Source organism: Cucurbita pepo, chromosome 20 (genome assembly GCF_057944985.1).
Source record: "Cucurbita pepo subsp. pepo isolate OVF chromosome 20, ASM5794498v1, whole genome shotgun sequence".
Taxonomy (NCBI): domain Eukaryota; kingdom Viridiplantae; phylum Streptophyta; class Magnoliopsida; order Cucurbitales; family Cucurbitaceae; genus Cucurbita; species Cucurbita pepo.
This window is the reverse complement of record NC_141817.1, coordinates 2783868-2804084: the sequence shown is the minus strand read 5'-3', so window position 1 is coordinate 2804084 and position 20217 is coordinate 2783868. Positions and strand designations below refer to the sequence as shown.

At 37.5% G+C, this 20217-nt stretch overlaps 2 protein-coding genes across 2 annotated transcripts; one reads left to right on the top strand and one right to left on the bottom strand.

The window, feature by feature from the left end:
- Window positions 1-48: 48 nt before the first annotated feature.
- LOC111782680 (putative LRR receptor-like serine/threonine-protein kinase RFK1) lies at window positions 49-10736 on the bottom strand. The gene is made up of 24 exons (XM_023663476.2): window positions 10422-10736; window positions 8804-8978; window positions 7861-7932; window positions 7707-7775; window positions 7561-7632; window positions 7382-7453; window positions 6650-6721; window positions 6492-6563; window positions 6309-6380; window positions 6149-6220; window positions 5979-6050; window positions 5332-5400; window positions 5126-5191; window positions 4253-4315; window positions 4122-4169; window positions 3936-3979; window positions 3138-3526; window positions 2863-3061; window positions 2585-2746; window positions 1631-1749; window positions 1342-1552; window positions 1019-1256; window positions 774-924; window positions 49-702 (listed from the first exon to the last, which is right to left on the bottom strand). Exons 1-24 carry the CDS (start codon window positions 10516-10518, stop codon window positions 304-306), a joined length of 3075 nt encoding a protein of 1024 aa, XP_023519244.2. The 5' UTR covers window positions 10519-10736; the 3' UTR covers window positions 49-303.
- A 6126-nt stretch (window positions 10737-16862) lies between these two features.
- On the top strand, window positions 16863-20152 carry LOC111782683 (uncharacterized). Its single transcript, XM_023663481.2, has 5 exons — window positions 16863-17175; window positions 17319-18215; window positions 19017-19217; window positions 19339-19534; window positions 19690-20152. The coding sequence occupies exons 1-5, from the start codon at window positions 17074-17076 to the stop codon at window positions 19872-19874; spliced, it is 1581 nt and encodes a 526-aa protein (XP_023519249.2). The 5' UTR covers window positions 16863-17073; the 3' UTR covers window positions 19875-20152.
- The last annotated feature ends 65 nt before the right edge of the window (window positions 20153-20217 follow it).

The following is a 20217-nucleotide window of genomic DNA, read 5'->3' as shown; positions in this document are numbered from 1 at the left end:
AAGTAGTTTTAGAGACTAATGAAAGTAAGAAGAGAAAGTGAGAAGGTATTGAGACAATATTCAACTTCAAATGTTCTAAAGAATCAGCTTCGATAGATTAAACATATCATAATAACTGTACAAAATCAAGGACGAGAAAGATTTAAGAATCGTCCTTTTTTCACAACTCGTCTGAAAGTAGCCGGGGGATCGATCGTTTCATCTCAACTCTCAGGCACTGCCATGATATGCTTGCCCAGAAACTCACAATGCATCAAAACATATGTGCTTACTGATAGATTGGAAGACTATGAACAATGTGGTTCAGGTTGATGATGATGATCTTGGCTCTGGGTTGATATCATAGAACTCATTTCCAGATGTAGAGGAAGACCCAAATGTTCTCATTGTGGAATTTTGTGTGGAATTTTGGGTCTGGCTTCCACTCAGGCTTTGGTTCTGTTGCTGTTTACGCATATCCCTCATTGCCTTGAACCTCAGATCTTCATTGTAACTACTGGGTTCTGGGATTAGCTCTGGAATTCCCATTCTTCCTTCCAGCATGTTCACCACTTCCGACATCGCTGGCCTTACCGACGGCGAAGCATTCGTGCAGAGAAGGGCTATTTTCACCATGTTTTCCGCTTGTTTTTCGTCGATTTCTGACCTCAACTTCTCATCTACCAACTCCATGAGGTTCCCAGATTGTTGCAAGTGACAGGCCTGCAATGAGAATTATTAACAAGTTTAAGGCCAGGCCAGAAAAGTAAGGGACAGGAAGAGCAGTAAAGTACCCAGTCAAGAAGACAAACACAAGTTTCGCTTGGTACGTAATCATTGTTGCTTCTGCCACTGATAATTTCCAATGCCACGACTCCGAAACTATAGACATCTGCTTTGTAGGTGAGATAACCCCAAAGCGCATACTCGGGAGCCATATATCCTCTGCCACAGAGAGCGTGATTATTAATAAGGTTTAATTCGACATAAAGAGTGATTACAACATACGATCTTGATTACGTGAGAGGATTGCGCATACATGGTCCCAGCCACTCGGGTGGTGATATGAGTCTTCTCCTCATCATCAAGCTTAGCCAAACCAAAATCAGATATTTTAGGATTCAATTCGCCATCGAGTAACACATTAGTAGCTTTGATGTCTCTATGAACGATTTTGAGGCTCGATTCTTCGTGGAGATATGCTAAACCTTTCGCTATACCGATACAGATTCTAAGCCTGGTTGGCCAATCTAGATTAAGCCGACTGTAAGACGGACCTATAAACAAACCAGAAACAAAAGGCTAGAACGATCGATATCTCGCTGTAACTGCATGTATAAGCATATATGAAACGAGACTAACCGAAAAGTGCTCGGGCAAGACTATTGTTTTCCAGATATTCATACACCAACAACAGTTGATCTCCTTCAATGCAGCATCCATGGAGCTTGACTAGATTTGGGTGTTGCAAGCAAGAGATCATTCCTATCTCATTCAGAAATTCACGGTTTCCCTGCCTTGATTTGGAGGATAGCTGCTTAATTGCTACAATGGTACCATCAACCAATTCACCCTGAAAATTTACCTTTTATAATCACTTCCCTTCACCAAAACTAGACGAGAATTTATCTGAGAGGTTAAGTAAGAATACCTTATAAACAGGGCCAAAACCACCTTCTCCAACTTTATTACAGGAATCAAAATGATTGGTTGCAGCTTTTATTTGTTTCAAGGTAAAAATTCCAGTTTGCACTTCTATTCCTGCAAGATCTGTTCATGGTGGTACAGATGAAATATGGTAACATTTTTAGATGTTCTATAGATTTCCACGTGCGTTTCCTTAAACTCTTACAGTAAATGTGTAACAGACTAAGCCCTATTGTCCGCTTTGGCCCATTACGTATCACCGTCAGCCTCACGGATTTAAAACGCATCTGCTAGGGAGAAGTTTCCACACCCTTATAAGGAATGTTTCGACACCCTTATAAGGAATGTTTCGTTACTCTTTCTAACCGATGTGGGATCTCATAATCCACTCCCTTGGGGGCCAACATCCTTACTGGCACATCGCCCGGTGTCTGTCTCTGATACCATTTGTAACATCCTAAGCCCACTGCTAGCAGATATTATTTACTTTGGCTCATTACGTATCGCCATCAGCCTCACAGTTTTAAAACGCGTCTGCTAGGGAGAAGTTTCCACACCCTTACAAGAAATGTTTCGTTTCTCTCTCTAACCGATGTGGGATCTCATAATCCACTCCCTTGGGGGCCAACGTCCTCGCTGCCACCCAATGTCTGGCTCTGATACCATTTGTAACAGCCCAAATCCACCACTAGCAAATATTGTCTACTTTGGTCCATTACGCACAGCCATCAGCCTCACGGTTTTAAAACGTGTCTGCTAGGGAGAAGTTTCCACACTCTTATAAAGAATGCTTCGTTCCTCTCTCCAACCGATGTGGGATCTCACAAAATGAGAATCGAGTCTCGATTATGATGATTAACATAATCAAGGCAGCACATAACTTATTTGTTTTCTTATTGAAAAGATCAATTATAGCAAGATAAAGTTCTACAGTGTGACAACTGCACTCCGAACGCACCTGTACCGCCTTTATTGCGCCTGATTGCTCTAAGGGTGCTTTTCCACCGGAGAAGTCCGAATATGATGATTGAAGCAACACATAATACTCCAACCGTAACTCCAACGACGATGGCTACAGTTTTCGTTTTACCACTTTCATGGATTGAACAATATTTAACATCTGTTCAAAGGAATGAAAACACCATCACTCATGGAAACGATTCGAGTCCAACCGAAAACAACGATATCGGCTGTAAATGAGCTAAACTGAAGAGTAGAAATTTATAAATGACTGACCAGAATAAACAGAAATAGCTGATATAAGTGGACCATAGCTTCCTCTTTGAGGAATCCTAGTCGTCCCTTTTCCAGCCCAATACAATCGGATCTCCAGGACATGATTAATTACACTAACGTTAGCAAACACCCTTTCTGTTGGTTTTTGTGCTCCTCCAGCCTCTTCTTCAATATCAAAATTCTTCAATACCAACCTATCCTGTATAAGCCACAGTTCTGAGACCATCTGCAAACTCGAATATTGCTTACCCTTTTTTAAGTATCGCAACGAATACCTGAATGTAGATATCGAATTTCCGCCTTCCAAGACTTGTATATGTCTCATCATTTGTAAATTGTAGCTCTGCAAAATGAAGCTTCACTAAGTAGTTTCCATTATCCAAGCAATGATGGAAATAAGTGAGCGAAATTGGACTTCGACGCGCTGTTGAGTATAGCTCAGACAAATTTGATGAAAGCAGCGATAAAGTGTAGCGCGTATTTTGGAAATCATCATCGTCCATGAAATCTCCAGTACTACTCAACCCCCAGTAGCTATCATGATCCGTATAGAGTTTTGCTGTCCCACCATCAACATTTGCATCCCCGTTGTAGAGAACGCTTTTGTTGTTTACCTCCATAGTTAAGTCGTTTCCACCGGCATTGACGAACCAACATTTCGAATCTGTCATTATAAAAAAAAAAGAAGAGGGTGAGATAAACACAAGATCAAGAGCCAACATTTCTGTTTGCTTCCCCTTAAGATTTTAAAACGCATCTACTAGGGAGAGGTTTCCACACCCTTCGTTCCCTTTCCAACCAATGTAGGATCTTACAATCCACCCCCTTGGGGCCGGTGTCCTCGCTAGCACACCACCAGGTGAGATACCATTTGTAACAGCTCAAGTCCACTGCTAGTAGATATTGTCTCTTTGGGCTTTCCCTTCTACGCTTCCCCTCAAGGTTTTAAAACGCCTCTACTAGGGACAGGTTTGCACACTCTTATAAGGAATGCTTCGTTCCCCTATCCAACTAGGAAACAATATGTATAACATTCCCGTTTCTCTATAGATAATAAAAAGGAGATCGCTTACATTTTGAACAGATGGAATCCTTCACGCAGGGGAGACTTTCCTGTCTGCAAGGACATGACCAAATCAACAATGAATATACATCAGATATCAGCAAAAAAACAACATAGTCAACAGTGAATTTTACTCTAATGATCATGTAGTCTGCAAGAGAACTTCATTTAAAAGGATAAAGTTAGAGCAACGTACAAGGGGATGCCGGTGGAAGAACTTCGAAACAAGTTCAGATTCATATTCCTGTCACAATATGGGAAAGATCAAACTTTTTTCAGTATCACACTGGAAAATATCTCAAAGAATATTTTTCAGAAGTATCTTACAAAGTCTTTCTACAAGCATGCTGCTCAGGGCCTTGCCATGTCAAGTTATTGTATGAAAGATCGCTGCACCAGAGCAGGTTATCATACTGGTTAGAATGAGATAGGCAATGACAGAGACCCACATATCCAGAGAAGGTAAAATTAAATAAAGAACCAAGAACATGTCAATCAAAGATTGAAAGTGAAACAAAAAGGATACTCATAAACTATCTTATCTACAAACATTGAAGGCTCTAAAATAATTCAATAGGAAAAGTTATTGACACTTTTATGAAGACAAAAATAAGCAAACCAACACCCGTTGAAGTTGTAACGCCCCCAAGCCCACCGCTATCAGATATTGTCTTCTTTAGGCTTTCCTTTCAGGCTTCCCCTCAAGGATTTTAAAACGCGTTTACTAGGGAGAGGTTTCCACACTCTTATAAAAAATGTTTCATTCCAATCTCCAACCGATGTGTGATCTCACAGTCCACCCCCCATTAGGACCCAGCGTCCTTGCTGGCATATTGTCCTCTTTCGGCTTTCCCTTTCGGGCTCCTCTCAAGGTTTTTAAAACGCGTCTGCTAGGGAGAGGTTTCCACACCCTTATAAAGAATGTTTTGTTCCCCTCTCCAACCGATGTGAAATCTCACATAAGTGTTTCTTGACATTGGTGGTTGAATAAACAAAAAAGCACCATTAGTAATGCAAAGTTACTAATCAAAAGAAGGTTTTGCCTAATCGAGTAACACTATCGTTTGCATACTTGGCCTCCAAATATCTAACGAGAGACAATAAACGAAAGGTCACAAAGAAAATAGACTTGATAGATCAATGACGTGTTCGAAGAAAGGGAAAAGTAGAGGCTTAAAACAAGATTAGTAAGCATCTTACACATTAGATCCATCCTTCAAGATTGACTCTGGTAGTTTCCCACTCAGCATATTGCCACTTAAGAAGCTAATAAAAGAGAAAATAAAATTAATAATCATTCATCAGGAGAGCTATACATATTAGAAGAACCAATTTTACAAGCATTTCAAAATTAATAGTTATTTGTGAAATGCCTGCCTATACTATTATCAAAACAGAGTACTTACAGAAATCTCATGCGCTCCATGTTTGTATCATCTGGAATTTCCCCAGTCAACTTGTTAAAGCTGAGGTCCCTATCAGTCATGAGGGAAAAAACAACGAAATTGAATCTTTAAGTTACATAAAAACTACAGAAAAACAAAATAAAACCTTTGAATTTGTAGCAAGATCATAAAATCAGGAAACTAAGTATAAAAAACTTTCATACTTGTTCATTTTTTCTCAACAATGTCTTTATCATTTGAATACAGGTCTGCAAGAAACATTTTTTGGTCCCGAAACTTTTATGAAACTATGAAAGTAACAGCTAAGTCCAAGAACTTTAGTTTGTAACAATTTGGTCCCAATGGACTCATTTTTGTAAATAACTTGATCTCCATACTTTGAAATTTGTAACAATTTGATCCTACGGTGTTTATAGGTAGAAGCAGTGTTTATAAGCTTAATTTTCAAAAACCAAAATCCAACTAGCTATCAACAGGCCTTCGTCTTTGTAATTTATAAACACACTTGGTCCCTAATCAGTTTATCGACTGACACGTGTAAGAAATTTCATTGATTTTAACCTTATTTTTCATGATAGGAACTAAATCGTGACTAAGTTGTTAAAAGACTAAATTGTTAATGCCTTGAAAGTACACGTCTTACTTACAGCATTTGCAAGTCTGGTGCCATCCACACATATGAAGGAATCTCTCCAGCAATGTTACAATTTCTCAGGACCCTAAGAGAGATGAGCGAGTGAATTATTTTTTAATATTCTAATGGATGAAGCAGAGATGTTGCTGTAAAGACTTCAGATAGCAAAGATATTCGACATACAATCTAACCAAGCCCGTCATGTTTGTCAAGTCAGGAAAATTCTGCATTGGCCCATTGATATCACTGATCCTCCTGCATTAACAAAATCCAGAAAATTATGAGTTTTATCATTGATCTGATGATGAAAAAGTATGTAGAAACAAATTTGAGTATTACTCACAATTCTTTTAAGTTCCTTAAAAGTGATATTTTTGCAGGAATTGGCCCCTGAAGTCCACTTCCATGTAGTTCTCTTCAATAATTCAATTGTTAAATGGTATTAATAATTGATTATGTAATTTAACATAGTTTTGTTACTCAAAAAATGAAAGAAATTTCGACATTGTCTAAACAAATGGCTTACAATCTTTCGAGTAGCGTCCAACTCTGTATGAAGTCGGGTATGGTTCCATTGAGGTTGTTATCATTTATCCGGCTGCAGCATGCAAAGAATGTAATTTGGATGGAAGTGGATGAATGAATCAAAGTACTTCAAGAAAGATGAATGTAATAAAATCTTACAAATTTGTTAGGTTTTTCAATCCAGCAAACGTTGTTGGCAACGTGCCAGCCAATTGATTAGATGATAGCATCCTGCATATATGGTGTTAAATCAATAAACTATCAAGTTCATACGTAACAGCCCAAGCCCATCGCAAGCTAATATTGTTCTCTTTGGGCTTTCCCTTCCAGACTTCCCCTCAAGGTTTTAAAACGCGTCTTAGGGAGAGGTTTCCACACCCTTATAAGGAATCTTTCATTCCCCTCTCCAACCGATGTGAGATCTCACAATCCACCCCTCTTGGGAGCCAACGTCCTCGCTGGCATACCGCCTAGTGTCTAGCTCTAATACCAATTGTAACAGCTCAAGCCCACTGTTAGCAGATATTATCCTCTTTGGGCTTTCCCTTTCGAACTTCCCTTCAAGGTTTTATAACACGTCTGTTAGGGAGAGGTTTCCACACCCTTATAAGGAATGTTTCGTTCCTGTGAGATCCCACATCGGTTGGAGAGGAGAACGAAGCATCCCTTATAAGAGTGTGAAAACCTCTCCCTAATAGACACGTTTTAAAACCGTGAGGCTGACAGTGATACGTAACAGGCCAAAGCAGACAATATCAGCTAGCGGTGGGTTTAGACCGTTACAGTTCCCCTCTCCAACCAGGGATCTCACATCATACCACAAAATAAAAAAATAAAAATTTAACCGTAGGAAGAAAATCAGTATGTTAAAGGAAGTTAATAACTTCTTACAAGCTTTGAAGGTTGCTCAACTTCCCAAGCTGTGATGGAATTGCACCACTAAATTGGTTTGCTTCAAGGTTCCTGATTTTAGCATACATATAAATGAGACATGGGCACACACCTTCATACTATTCATAACCAAAGCACACACCCTGAGAATTAAATAAATAAACTATGTCATAACTTACAGTTCTATTAGAGTAGTAATATTCCCCAATTCTGCTGGTATTTCCCCTGATAACCGGTTTACAAGAAGAGAGCTGCAAGATATTCACTAAATAGTTTATTAGAGGAATAAATAAGGACATCAACAACAACAATGACAAGATCTTACATCGACGTCAACCGCGTTGAAGCCCACTCCCGAGGTATATTACCATGAAGGTAGTTGTAAGCTAAATCACTACATCAGGTCAAAAAAATGGTTAAGTTTTTCCTAAGGAAAAATGTGCACATAGAACTTAAAGATACAACACAACTGCACTTACACTTCTTTCAGGAAAGGAAGTTTGACTATTTCACGTGGGAGAACACCGGGCAGATTGTGTTGTTTGAATTCTCTGTATGAAAAAAAAACTACAATTTTAGAACGAAGAACAAGACAAGTGTTGGTAGGAAAAGAATTTGATGAACAATATAATGCTGGCCAGCATTAATGTGAGATCCGTTTGGAGAGGGGAATGAAACATTCTTTATAAGGGTGTGGAAACCTCTCCCTAACAGACGTGTTTTAAAAACCTCGAGGAGAAGCCCGAAAGGGAAAGCGCAAAGAGGACAATATCTGCTAGCGGTGGGTTTGGACTGTTACAAATGGTATCAGAGCCAGACACCAAGGGATGTACTAGCGAGGAGGCTGAACCTCGAACGGAGGTGGACTGAGGACGTTGGGCTCCGAAAAGGGGTGGACTATGAGATCCCACATCGGTGACTGAACCCCGAAGGGGGGTGGACACCAGGCGGTGTGTCTCTCCCTACTAGACGCGTTCTAAAAACCTTGAAGGAAAGCTCAAAGAGGACAATATCTACTAACGGTGGGCTTAGGCCATTACAATTAATGATTTACTTCACGCTTCATGAGCAAGTCACAATTTCTTTCAAAGATAATAATAACAATGTTTAGGGTGTTTCATTCACAAAATGTGCAAAAAAAGTGAACCTAAGTACAAATGTAACTGGTGTCCACTTTCACGGTGAACTATCGTCCTTCCGGTATAGATTCACTCGGCTAGACCCTTGTCTTCATGATTAAATTCTCAATGATAAACTTCAATTATGTTGCAATTTATTTCAATGAGATATAAATAAGTATAAGAAACTCCATTTTGGATATGCAGAGCTATGATATTGTCATTGATTCTAGAAGTTTAAGTGGGACAAAGCAGCATATCAAGCCAGCAATCAATATCAAGAAATAAGATAAGAGGATTATACATCCTTACGACATGACAAATTGTGCTGTTCTCGACGTTGCAATCACAACCAATTTTACCCTCAGATCCCCTGGGAGGCTTTTCTGTGATCCCGAACATTTCAACGACACAGGAATCACTATTGAATTTCCAATAAACTGCACCTAGTGTTCTCGTAATTTGCTGTAGTGCATCAACTATACAAAATCAAAAGCCATAAGGTTAGAGATTAGCCATAAACAATCATAATTATCAGGCAACATTCAGAACATATAATGGTTTGGTTTAGAACATATCATGTAAGGTTCTCCCTTCATTATGTCTTTTCTTGAGTTGATTCCTTCGAAGTCTTTTATTTGTCCAAGGAACTAAGAAATCCACATGTGTGCATTCCCATCAGAATTCTTCAGTTTCATCACTATGTGTTTCTAAGATAAAATAATAAATTATCTGACCTTTTCATGCATATACTACCTACAGGATATACCACCGCTAGCAGCTATTGTCCTCTTTGGGTTTTCCCTTTCGGGCTTCTCCTCAAGGTTTTTAAAACACGTTTGATGGGGAAAGGTTTCCACACCCTTATAAAGAATGCTTCATTCTCCTCCCCAAGTGATGTGGGATCTCACAATCCACCTTCCTTTGGGGACCAGCATCCTCGCCGGCACTCTTTCCCTTCTCCAATCGATGTGGGACCCCCAATCCACTCCCCTTTGGGGCCAACATCCTTGCTAGCACACCGCCTCATGTCCACTCCCCTTCGAGGCTCAGTCTCCTCGCTGGCACATCACCCAATGTCTGGCTCTGATATCACTTGTAAAGGCCCAAGCCCACCGCTAGTAGATATTGTCCTCTTTGAGCTTTCCCTTTCAAGCTTTCCCTCAAGGTTTTTAAAACACGTCTGCTAGTGAGAGGTTTCCACGCCCTTATAAAGAGTGTTTCGTTCTCCTCCCAACTGATGTGGGATCTCAAAAATGGCACCCCCTAATGAACAAGTGCTCGTCATTCCCTTATTAAGAAACCAGCCAAGCCTGTCACTGAACTCTTTAACAATTCAGAATTTGCAGCAATGGCTAACACTTCCAACTGAACAATTCTTAGGAGCTAACATCAACGCAAAAGAGGTGAAAATGCTCCTGGAAATAAACAACCAAAATCTAAACTACTGGCATACAAACATTTTTCCTCAATGCTCATACGCATTATCATTACTGCATAGCCTCAAACTACCATTTCCCTCAAGTAAAACCTCCTGGCAGCCCAATTGTAAGAAATACTTGTGGTGGTTGAATAATGCATCAAACAAAAGAAAAAATAAGATCATGGGAATCTCTCTTTTCCTCTAAAGAAATATTATGGCAATCTTTCTATTAGAAAGACGAATCTAATTACTTAAATCTTAGTTTTACGCAGTCTAAACTGTTCAGACAACAAAAGATTACACAGATAATGCAATCTTTCATACTGTTGAGCTGCAAAAATTTTATACTCAAGAAAGTCGTGTAGCAAATCTTCAAACAATCCATGGATTAAATATAATAAGAAGTAGAAAAATGATATCAAATAGATCCTCACACAGCAGAAGCTCAAAACACCAGATACTTGAGCCATTTAGCGAAAGGGGGAAAAAAAAGACATACCCTCTTCTTGTGGGAGCTTGGAATCTACAAATCTGAAGAAAATGAAGCAATCCACCGCAAGAACAATGAAAACGAAGAAGCTTTTGGGCACCATCATGAACGAACTGTTCGCCCACCCAAGAGATTAAGCTAAAACCATCATGAACTGATAGCTCAAAGTAAACACAGCCCCAACACCAGACCCCATATGAAGATTAAACAAAAGAAAAAGTAAAGAGTGATTTAATTAGAATATTGGAGGCAAGCCAATCCAAATAAGAAACCTCAAAACCCCTCGTTTTAAGTTGATTTAATATTCCTTAAAGATGGGCTTTTTGCTTTATCTCTAAGACCAACCTTCTTCAAAAGTTCATGGTGGCAGTATAAACTATACACATTATTATTACCTTATTGTCTCTTTCCCCCACTGCCTGACTCATCTTGCCTCGTCTGTATTTCATAAGGAACCAATTTTTCATTTTTTTAGCACATGGAAAATGCTTATGCAATTTTATAATCTTTTTATTTGGACATTTCAATTTTCGGAAGTTCAATGAATTCAATGTTTTTACTTTTTCACACCTGGATTCATTATACGATTTTTGTCGAGTAAGTAAAATTAAGAATGACTTCTAAGAGTGATAATCTAAATTAACTTCGTTTATCGTTTATCATAAACGTATAAAATTTAAAATTTGTGAATTTTCATTTAAATTAATTAAAAATCAATTTTATTTTTGGATGTTTTATAAAATTTATGTATGTAAATAAAGAAAGACAATTAAATATTTATATTTTAAATGTTTAGATAGGAGCGAAATACTTTTCAATATATATATAGACAAGGAAAATGATATTTAACAAATTAATAATTTTATACCATTCATTTATTTATTTATTTATATTAAATAAATTATTAATATTATAATTGTTAATTTAAGAGGAATATTTAGGTAGATTTGAATTTTCAAAACAAGAGACGACTGCCGTACGGGCCCAACTCATAAATGCTTATCTACTTTTTAAATTATTGAAATTTAAGAATGGGGCCCACACTTTATAGTCGCCATTTTGTGTTGACTATTGTCCTTCCAAATAATTTTTTTTTTTTTTTTTTTTTTTACCCTTAAAAAAAATTAAATATATTTTGTAGATAATATATAAAAATATAGGATTTGTTGTTAATGATGTGATTTTACCTTTTGTTTTTTATTGATAAATTGATTTTTTTTTTTTTTTTTATATATTTTTGGATACGTAAGTCAATTTTGTTATAGATTTTAAATAGATTAAAGTTTTTGACATATAAATAGAGGAGATGTTGACGTGACTGTGATAACGTAGCATTTTTTTTTATAATAAAAATAACGGTAATGTGCTTGTATATATATTTTTTTTAATATTCTACCTTTCCTTCCTCCAAGAACTTCAATCTCTTTTTATATCTCATTATCGTCAAAAGCATTGTTTAGATCTATCATGTGCGATGGTCGCTCGATAGAAAAATATAGGTTCGAATTAGTAGACAAGACGTAGGTTATCATCACAAAAGTCAATTGGTCAATTCTACGTCTAGAAATTCTATAATAGTTCTAACATTTTTTTTTTATTTCTTGAAATCTTTAGTTCGAAAATATTTTAATAATAAAATTTAACTATTTTTCATATTTTCATATAAAATAATGTTTAATGTTAAAACTTTTAACTTAATGATTTTAGGTTTAGGTTGATTTAAAAGTTTATGTCAAATAAGTTTGAGAAATTTTAAATTTATATCTAAAGGTTCATAAATTATAAAATATATATATATATATATATATATTTGATAAGTGGATAAGTCATTTGTCTATTTATTTAAAAATAAAATAAAATTACAAATCTGTTCAATAAAAAAAATTAAATATACAAAATTCAATTATATGAAAAGCAAATCTGTTAATTTTAAAATGCCAATAATGAGGTTAAATATAAAGTTGAGAATTTAGAGGCTTATTAAAAACAAATTGTATTTGTTGAAAAAAAAAAAAAAAAGAAAGAAACAAATACAAACTCAAATTACCATAAAAAAAAAATATTTTCATTAAATCCAATATAAAAATATAAGAGTAAATCCAACCCAAATTTTTATATGAAATTAAAATTTTAAAATATATATAATATTATAGAAAAAACTTAGGGTAAAAATTGACGAATTAGATTTTTATTTTAATTTTTTTCTCTTTCATTTAAGTCCTAACAACTTTTTTTTTTCTTGGAAATTAATTTAATACTTTTCATCGTACAAAATATCATCAAACTTTTTTTTTTCTTTTTTGAAAAGTAATTAAAATAATGACCAATTTTTTTCCTAGTTGAACATTTTGACTAAATGGAGAAGAAATGTGCACGCTTTAGAAAAGTTGTAAAACTAATAAATATAAATTTAAATATTAAACACTCACAAATCATCGGGTCTTAACTTTTATAATTATTTAAAGTAAAGTATAGTTGTAATCGAAAGAAATCGAAAGAAATTCAACAATTGTGGTTTGAGTTGTATAGTCTAGTTGATTCAATTATCGAGTCATATGAATACCCTTGACCCACACGATGCTTTCTCCTCAACTTTAATATATATATATATAGAAAATATTATTTGCTAAGTGCACTTCAAAGTACAAGAAAAATTATACAAAGTACATGTTTGACTTTTTTTTGGGTGTTCTGACTTTTAAGAGGTAAATATTTGACTTTTTTGGATTTGAACCATTAATCTAATCTACCGACTACATTCCGTTGCCGGCCCGTGGAAATTTGACACCATACGGTCTTGAACATGCAACGTCTCCATATTTATTTCTTTTTGAAAGTCATATCTCCCTATTTAATTTCTAAATTTTAAATATATAATTCTCAAACCATGGTTGTGTCCATATTAATTAATATGTCAATGGTTTTTATATATACTAAGATGTGTAAATACACAATTGGTTGGGTAATAAAAAATGGAGAAAAATTTCCCGCATGGAACTTAAGTCCCGCAAAAAAAAAAAAAAAAAAAAAGAGATATAAGGTTCACGAGATGATGATTAAAATAAGAGATAGGACAACCCCGTAGACATCTTTAGAGACAAGAGATCGAACTATTGATCTTTGAGATTGAAACAAGAGACGAAACAACCCCATAGATATCTCTAGAAATGAGAGATCAAACTATTGATCTTTGAGATTGAAATAGAAGACGGGACAACCTCATAGATATCTCTAGAGATAAGAGATCAAACTATTGATCTTTGAGATAGTATTAAAAGGAAAAACACATTTGTCTATGAAAGATGAGCACATTTTATATCACTTTCCCTCATGGTTTAGGCCTTAACAAAATAAATCAGGGGTTAATAAAAAAAAAACATAATAAGTAAATTATATGATACAAGTTTACAAATTCGTCCTTATGAAAATTGAGCCCAGTTCAACTGACAAAAAGTATATAAATTTAATAAAAACGTATTAAATATTGAAAGAAATGTGTATGAACTCGAACTACAATTCTTTGGTTGACAATTCCACGTAACAAGTCAAAGATGTATTAATTATAAGGCAATGAAAGTCAAGAACCTGAGTCAAAAGAACAAAGGGTCTTTAAAAAATTAAAAATTGGTAGGTTTGAGCTGGGTGGCTATGCTTTAAATGGAGTGAGTCAAGGCTTTCTAGAGGATTATAAACCTGATGTTCTTCCATTAATTGCTATTTTTTTTAGCCTGAGGAGGCCCAAATTATTGGCCCATTACTTGTCCCTGAATCTAAGGAGATTATCGTCGATGTCTCGAAGCATGTTCTACAAGGATCTAAATCGAAGGCAATAAAGCAGTAGATCCTGAAATATTGGCATGGGAGTACAGCAATTTCAATTCCATTTTTCGGTCTTTTTCAAATGAAATTGACCATGCATACGCAAGTTGAAGTAAACATTAGTGCAGGCCTATCAGAAGATAGACTCAACTTTCATAATGTTCACTTGAGCAGAGCATAAAACAGCAATGGCAAGACTAACTTTCCCTTCACCTGTGAGAGAGAAAGTTATCGACCTTCTCCCGGTCTAACTTTCCCTCGACCCGTGAGAGAGAAATTTGCCAACCTTCTCCCGGTCTCATGCAAGTGCTGTATAAAGAATTATTTCTTTGTCTTCTATTTCAAAAAAACAGAAAATGTAGAACACCCGCCCAAGCCCAAATCCTCCGCTCAGATATTGTTCTCTTTGGGCTTTCCTTTTCGGACTTCTCCTCGAGGTTTTTAAAATGCGTATGCTAGGGAGAGGTTTCCACATCCTTATAAAGAATGTTTTGTTCCTCTCTCCAACTATCCAACTAATGTGGGATCTCACAATCCACCCCCTTTCAGAACCAACGTCCTCGTTGATACTCGTTCCCCTCTCCAATCAATGTGGGATCTCATATTAACCTTCTCCAAAATCACCTCTAAACAATGTTTTTTAAGTTCTATGCTGTATTTTGAGATCTAATACCTTTCTGCTTTCCAAAGAAGCTTTCAAACTTGTTAATCGGAAACAAAACCAAACAAATGTTGGAATCACTGACATAAAGATTTTAGACTGAAGTCTAAAAATCCTTCAGTTAGTATAAGAATTTCATAGAATTCAATACTTGGAGATAATCCAATGAAAATTAGCTATATAGTTGGCTACGGAAACAATATTCCCACCCATGTCTACACCGGGGTGCCTCAATTCCTTGGGCCAAGCTTAGCAAGCAATTTAGGTTTAGTTGCAGCGCTCATCCCTCCACAGGGACTTTCCAAGTGACACTACAAGTTTTAATGGAAAAAATTTAGGCATAGATGAGATGTCAATCTTTGATAGAATTCTTAGGGCTTCTATATATATAGCTCCTTCATTACCCTTTGGACTTCTCCTCAAAGTTTTAAAACGAGTCCAGGGAGAGGTTTACCCTTATAAGTAATGCTTTATTCCCCTCTCCAACGAATGTGAGATCTCACAATCCACCCTCTTGGGGGCCTAGCGTCCTCGCTAGCACACATTTGGTGTCTGGTTCTGGTTCTGATACCATTTGTAAAAATTCAAGTCCACTGCTAGCAGATATCGTCCTCTTTTGACTTTTCCTTTTAGACTTCTCTTCAGAGTTTGGTATAAGGTCGGTTGGGGAAACCAAAAGCAAAACCAGGAGAGCTTATACTCAAAGTGGACAATATCATACAATTGTGGAGTCATAGTTCCTAACATGGTATCAGAGTCATGCCTTTAATTTAGCCATGCTAATCGAATCCTCCAGCGTCAAACAAAGAAGCTGCTAGCCTCAAAGGTGTAGCCAAAGGTGACTGAAGTGTCAAAAAAGGTGTACTTGGTTCGAGGACTCCATAGGCCTTAGGGGAGGCTCTATGGTATACTTTGTTAGAGGAGAGGATGGTTGAGGATTGTTGGGAGGGAGTCCCACATTAGCTGATTAAGGGGATGATCATGGGTTTACAAGTAAGGAATATCTCCATTGGTATGAGCTCTTTTGGGAAAATCAAGAGCTTACGCTCAAAGTGGACGATATCATACTACTAAGTAGGTTCGTGGTTCCTAAAAGTATTTTTACTCCTACAGTAAATGAGAGAAGTATTGTTTCCCTTGGCAGGATTTAGTATTCGTTGAAATTCAGTAACTAAGGCATCTTTAGAAGTGAGACTAACATGAACACATGAACAAAGATTCATAGCATTTGAAGTAATCGCTGTACATACAACACATTACAAACCCAACCAATCCGCAAATTCGATTAAAATACACTCATAAGTTTAAAGACAATCAGCACTATATTGATCTTTCAAAATTTGAGAGTCCTAAGGTTTGAAGAAAAGACCTAACCCTAGCAGCCATGAAGATCAAAAGATATGAAGTAAACCCATGACCCACAGCCGAAAAGCAACAGAACACAATAAAAATTAGATAGAGAGAGGAATTTCAATCACAGGAAAAAACCTGTTGGGGCAATCTCAAAGCCTCAGTTCTGGTGAAGCAGGTATCGTCAATAACCTCGCTCCGGCACCACCGGCAGTTGGGGCTCTGGGAACACTGTAACGCCGAAACCTTCTCGCCGCAATTAAAGATCCGTTGGTCTCTCCTTCTCTGTGAGCTCATTAAACTACGATCCGAACTGGCCGAGTTCGGTTTCCGATCTCCGGATAAACCATTACATGAAACGCAGAAGAAGAAGAAGAGGAAGGAGACTAGAACAATGGAGAGCCGGTTTGGAAGATCGGAGCTCCTTCCCATGGAAACGGAGGAAGAGCTGTGGGAATCTAAACCCCACAGCTACAATAAACTTTCAGTTTTTAGTTTAGCTATTTAATCTTGTTGTCTCATTATAAATAATAAAAATTAAAAATTTATTTTTTTATAGAACTAATTTAATTTTATATTTCTTTTGAAATATAATCCAAAAGGGAATCAGAAATTTTCAAATAAGAATAAATTAGGGATTTATGTACAGAGCATAGAAACGTAAGCGTGAGGGAGACGTAAAACAAACAACGGAGACCCATCCGTCGGTCTCTTCCACAAATTTCTTCAATTTCAGAATTTCATTGTGCTTTCGAATTCTTCAGGGGGTTTATTCATCTGGGTGTGATCGATCGCTCTTGGCTATCGGATCGAGGTTCATAATTTTCTTCGATGGAGGAGAATCATCCGTGTTCTCCGACCGATTCCCAAGCCTTTGAAACTTTGGCTTCAAGAGCTTCCGATCATCCCAATTCCTTTCCGGGTTCTCCTCTGGTAAGTCTATGCATATCTTTCGGTTCAATTACGTGGTTGTTCTGTTGTTCTTCAAATATTTTTGTTCTGGTTTTGTTCCTGGTCGATTATCTGATATTAAAGTTCGTTTTCTGGCCAATTCATATGATTATAATATCGTGTAGGGCTATCCAAAACTTAATTCATTTCGAGAGCTTGACATTCCGTCGGGCGCCCAGTTTTCTCCAAGTGAAAAAACTGTTGAATTTAGGGAAAATGATTCTGAGTCACACCATAGCACTGGGGAAATGCAAAACTGTTCTAATAAGAATAGGGCAAATTATTTCTATTATGATTCGCCTATGTTGGAAGATACTGGAGTTTGGATACCAATTTCTGTTCCACCCATGTCTGAAACTGATCATGAAGAGTGGGCTAAGGGTTTTCACTTGAATGGCGGTTGCTTTCCTGAAGGTGAATCAGGGTGGAGCCAATTCTTTGAGGTAGAAAAAGAGTTAACGATGTGGGATGTGATAGTAGAAATGTTGCTTGCAGCACGAGGAAAGGTCGGTTCGATGACTTCCATGAGTAACAATGGGTATAGGTTGTCATGGATATCTAGCCATATGGTGGAGCAGGCTTTGAATGAACTGGCTCATTCGCTCACTGAAGCAAATTTTGGAAATATAAGAGAAATCCTTGAAGCTGAGCCACCCAGATGGTTGTCTGATAGCGCTGCTTCTTCTTGTATGTTATGTGGTGTGAAGTTTCATCCAATCATGTGCTCCAGGCATCACTGCCGCTTTTGTGGTGGGATATTTTGTGGGGATTGCTCTAAAGGGAGGAGCTTGCTGCCTGTAAAATTTCGTGTTGCGGATCCACAGCGAGTATGCGATGTATGTAACGTTCGGCTTGAATCTGTGCAACCATATTTAATGGATAAAGTGAGTAATGCTGCACAGTTACCGACCCGTGACCTTACGGACCTCAGTACATTGAGGTCATGGGTAAACTTCCCTTGGGGACAGTCGATGGAACATGAGATCTATAAAGCTACAAACACCATTCGAGCTTATAATAAGGTAAATATTGAAGTCTTGAGTGTTGGTTCAATTAGTCGTTGATGCATATGATTTGAAATGACTCTTCCTCAGAAGTATGATTATCTCATTTTTGTAATTCAAAACTATCCAGAAGATTAGGTTTGATAGTGAAAAATGGATTTTTATTATTTGTTAATGAATGAAATACTCACAAGCCCTCCGCTAGCACATATTGTCCTTTTTGGGCTTTTCCTTTGAGGCTTCCCTTCAAGGTTTAGAAAATGCGTCTGACAGGGGGAGGTTTCCACCCCCGTATAAAGAGTGTTTCGTTCTCCTCCCCAACCGTTGTGGGATCTCACAATCCACTCCCTTCGAGGTCTAGTGCCTTTGCTGGCATTCGTTCCCTTCTCCAATCGATGTGGAACCCCCCAATCCACCCCCTTCGGGGCCCAGCGTTCTTGCTGGCACATCGCCTCTTAGCGTCCTTGTTGGCACATCGCCTTGTGTCCATCCCCCTTGGGGGCTTAGCCTCCTCGCTGGCACATCGCCCGGTGTCCAGCTCTGGTACCATTTGTAACAGTCCAAGCACTCCGCTAGCAGATATTGTTCTCTTTGGTCTTTTCCTTTTTGGGCTTCTCCTCAAGGTTTTTAAACTCGTCTGTTAGGGATAGGTTTCCACACCTTTATAAAGAATGTTTTGTGCTCCCCCAACCGATGTGGGATCTTACATACTCTCTCCGTCCATTTCTCTGACAATTTTAGAGGAAGTTTGTTGAATAAGGATTCTATATTTTTTCAAGTTTTCCTTAACGTTCGTTATGTTATCTTGCTGTTGCTCAGGTGGGTTGTTTAAAGCCTGAGAAGCTAATTCCAGATGCCATTCTAGGACGAGCAAAAGGTCTAGCAATTATTACTGCTGTCAAAATGGGAGCAGTGGTTACTTACAATGTAGGAACCGGTCTCGTAGTTGCGCGCAGAGAAGATGGCTCGTGGTCTCCTCCGTCTGCAATTTCATCAATTGGTATGGGGTGGGGAGCTCAGGTCTGTGTTTCTACTCTTAACAACTCACGAGTAGTTCAAGTTTTTCTCAGTTTGTGATATCATGGTCTCTTCTCCAATGAACATCTAAACTATAATTTGGGCATTGCCTCTCTTTACACAGATTGGAGGAGAACTGACCGACTTTATAATCGTCTTGAGGACAAGTGAGGCTGTCAATGCATTCAGCGGAAATATGCACCTAGCCGTTGGGGCTGGCGTGAGCGCTGCAGTTGGAGTAATTGGGAGGACGGCCGAAGCCGATATACGAGCTGGTGATGGTGGTTTTGGCTCCTGTTATACATATAGTTCTAGTAAAGGTCTGCTGTTTCAACTTAAACATGTTTTTGAAGCCATTTTTCTGGTATAATATGATTGGAAAGCGATATCTTGGTTTGCATATTGCTGGAATTTATAAGATCTCATTTTTACTTCTGGTTGTGTGTTTGAATAACATTTCTGTATCACTTTCCAGGTGCATTTGTTGGATGTTCACTTAAAGGAAGTATTGTTACCACTCGAACACAAGAAAATGCTCGATTCTATGGTAATCAGTCGATAAGTGCCACCGACATTCTCCTTGGTTCACTCCCAAGACCACCTGCCGCTGCTACTCTATATCGTGCTCTCGCCGATCTTTACCAGAAGATCGAGAATTGATCAAGCTCAGTGTAAATTAATCATCTCAATTCACCTGATGAGAAAAATTCTATAGTTTCATTCAGGTGAGGCATTTGCCTTGTTTGGTACACGAACTGTATAGCTCCTTTTTCACCATCATTCTTTGTTTCTGTCAATATACCGTTACCTATAGTCTCTTATGCACAGTATGTACAGAAAAAGGGGCAAGGTAAAACAAAATTGAAATGTGATCTGATTCTTGGAAGTATTGTATATGCATTGATGTTATGGAGCGATTGCCACCAATATTTTCATTAGTTTCTCCGAAGTATTTCAGTAATGTTATGAAATGTTTCACTGCATTGTAATTGGAGGGGAAGGA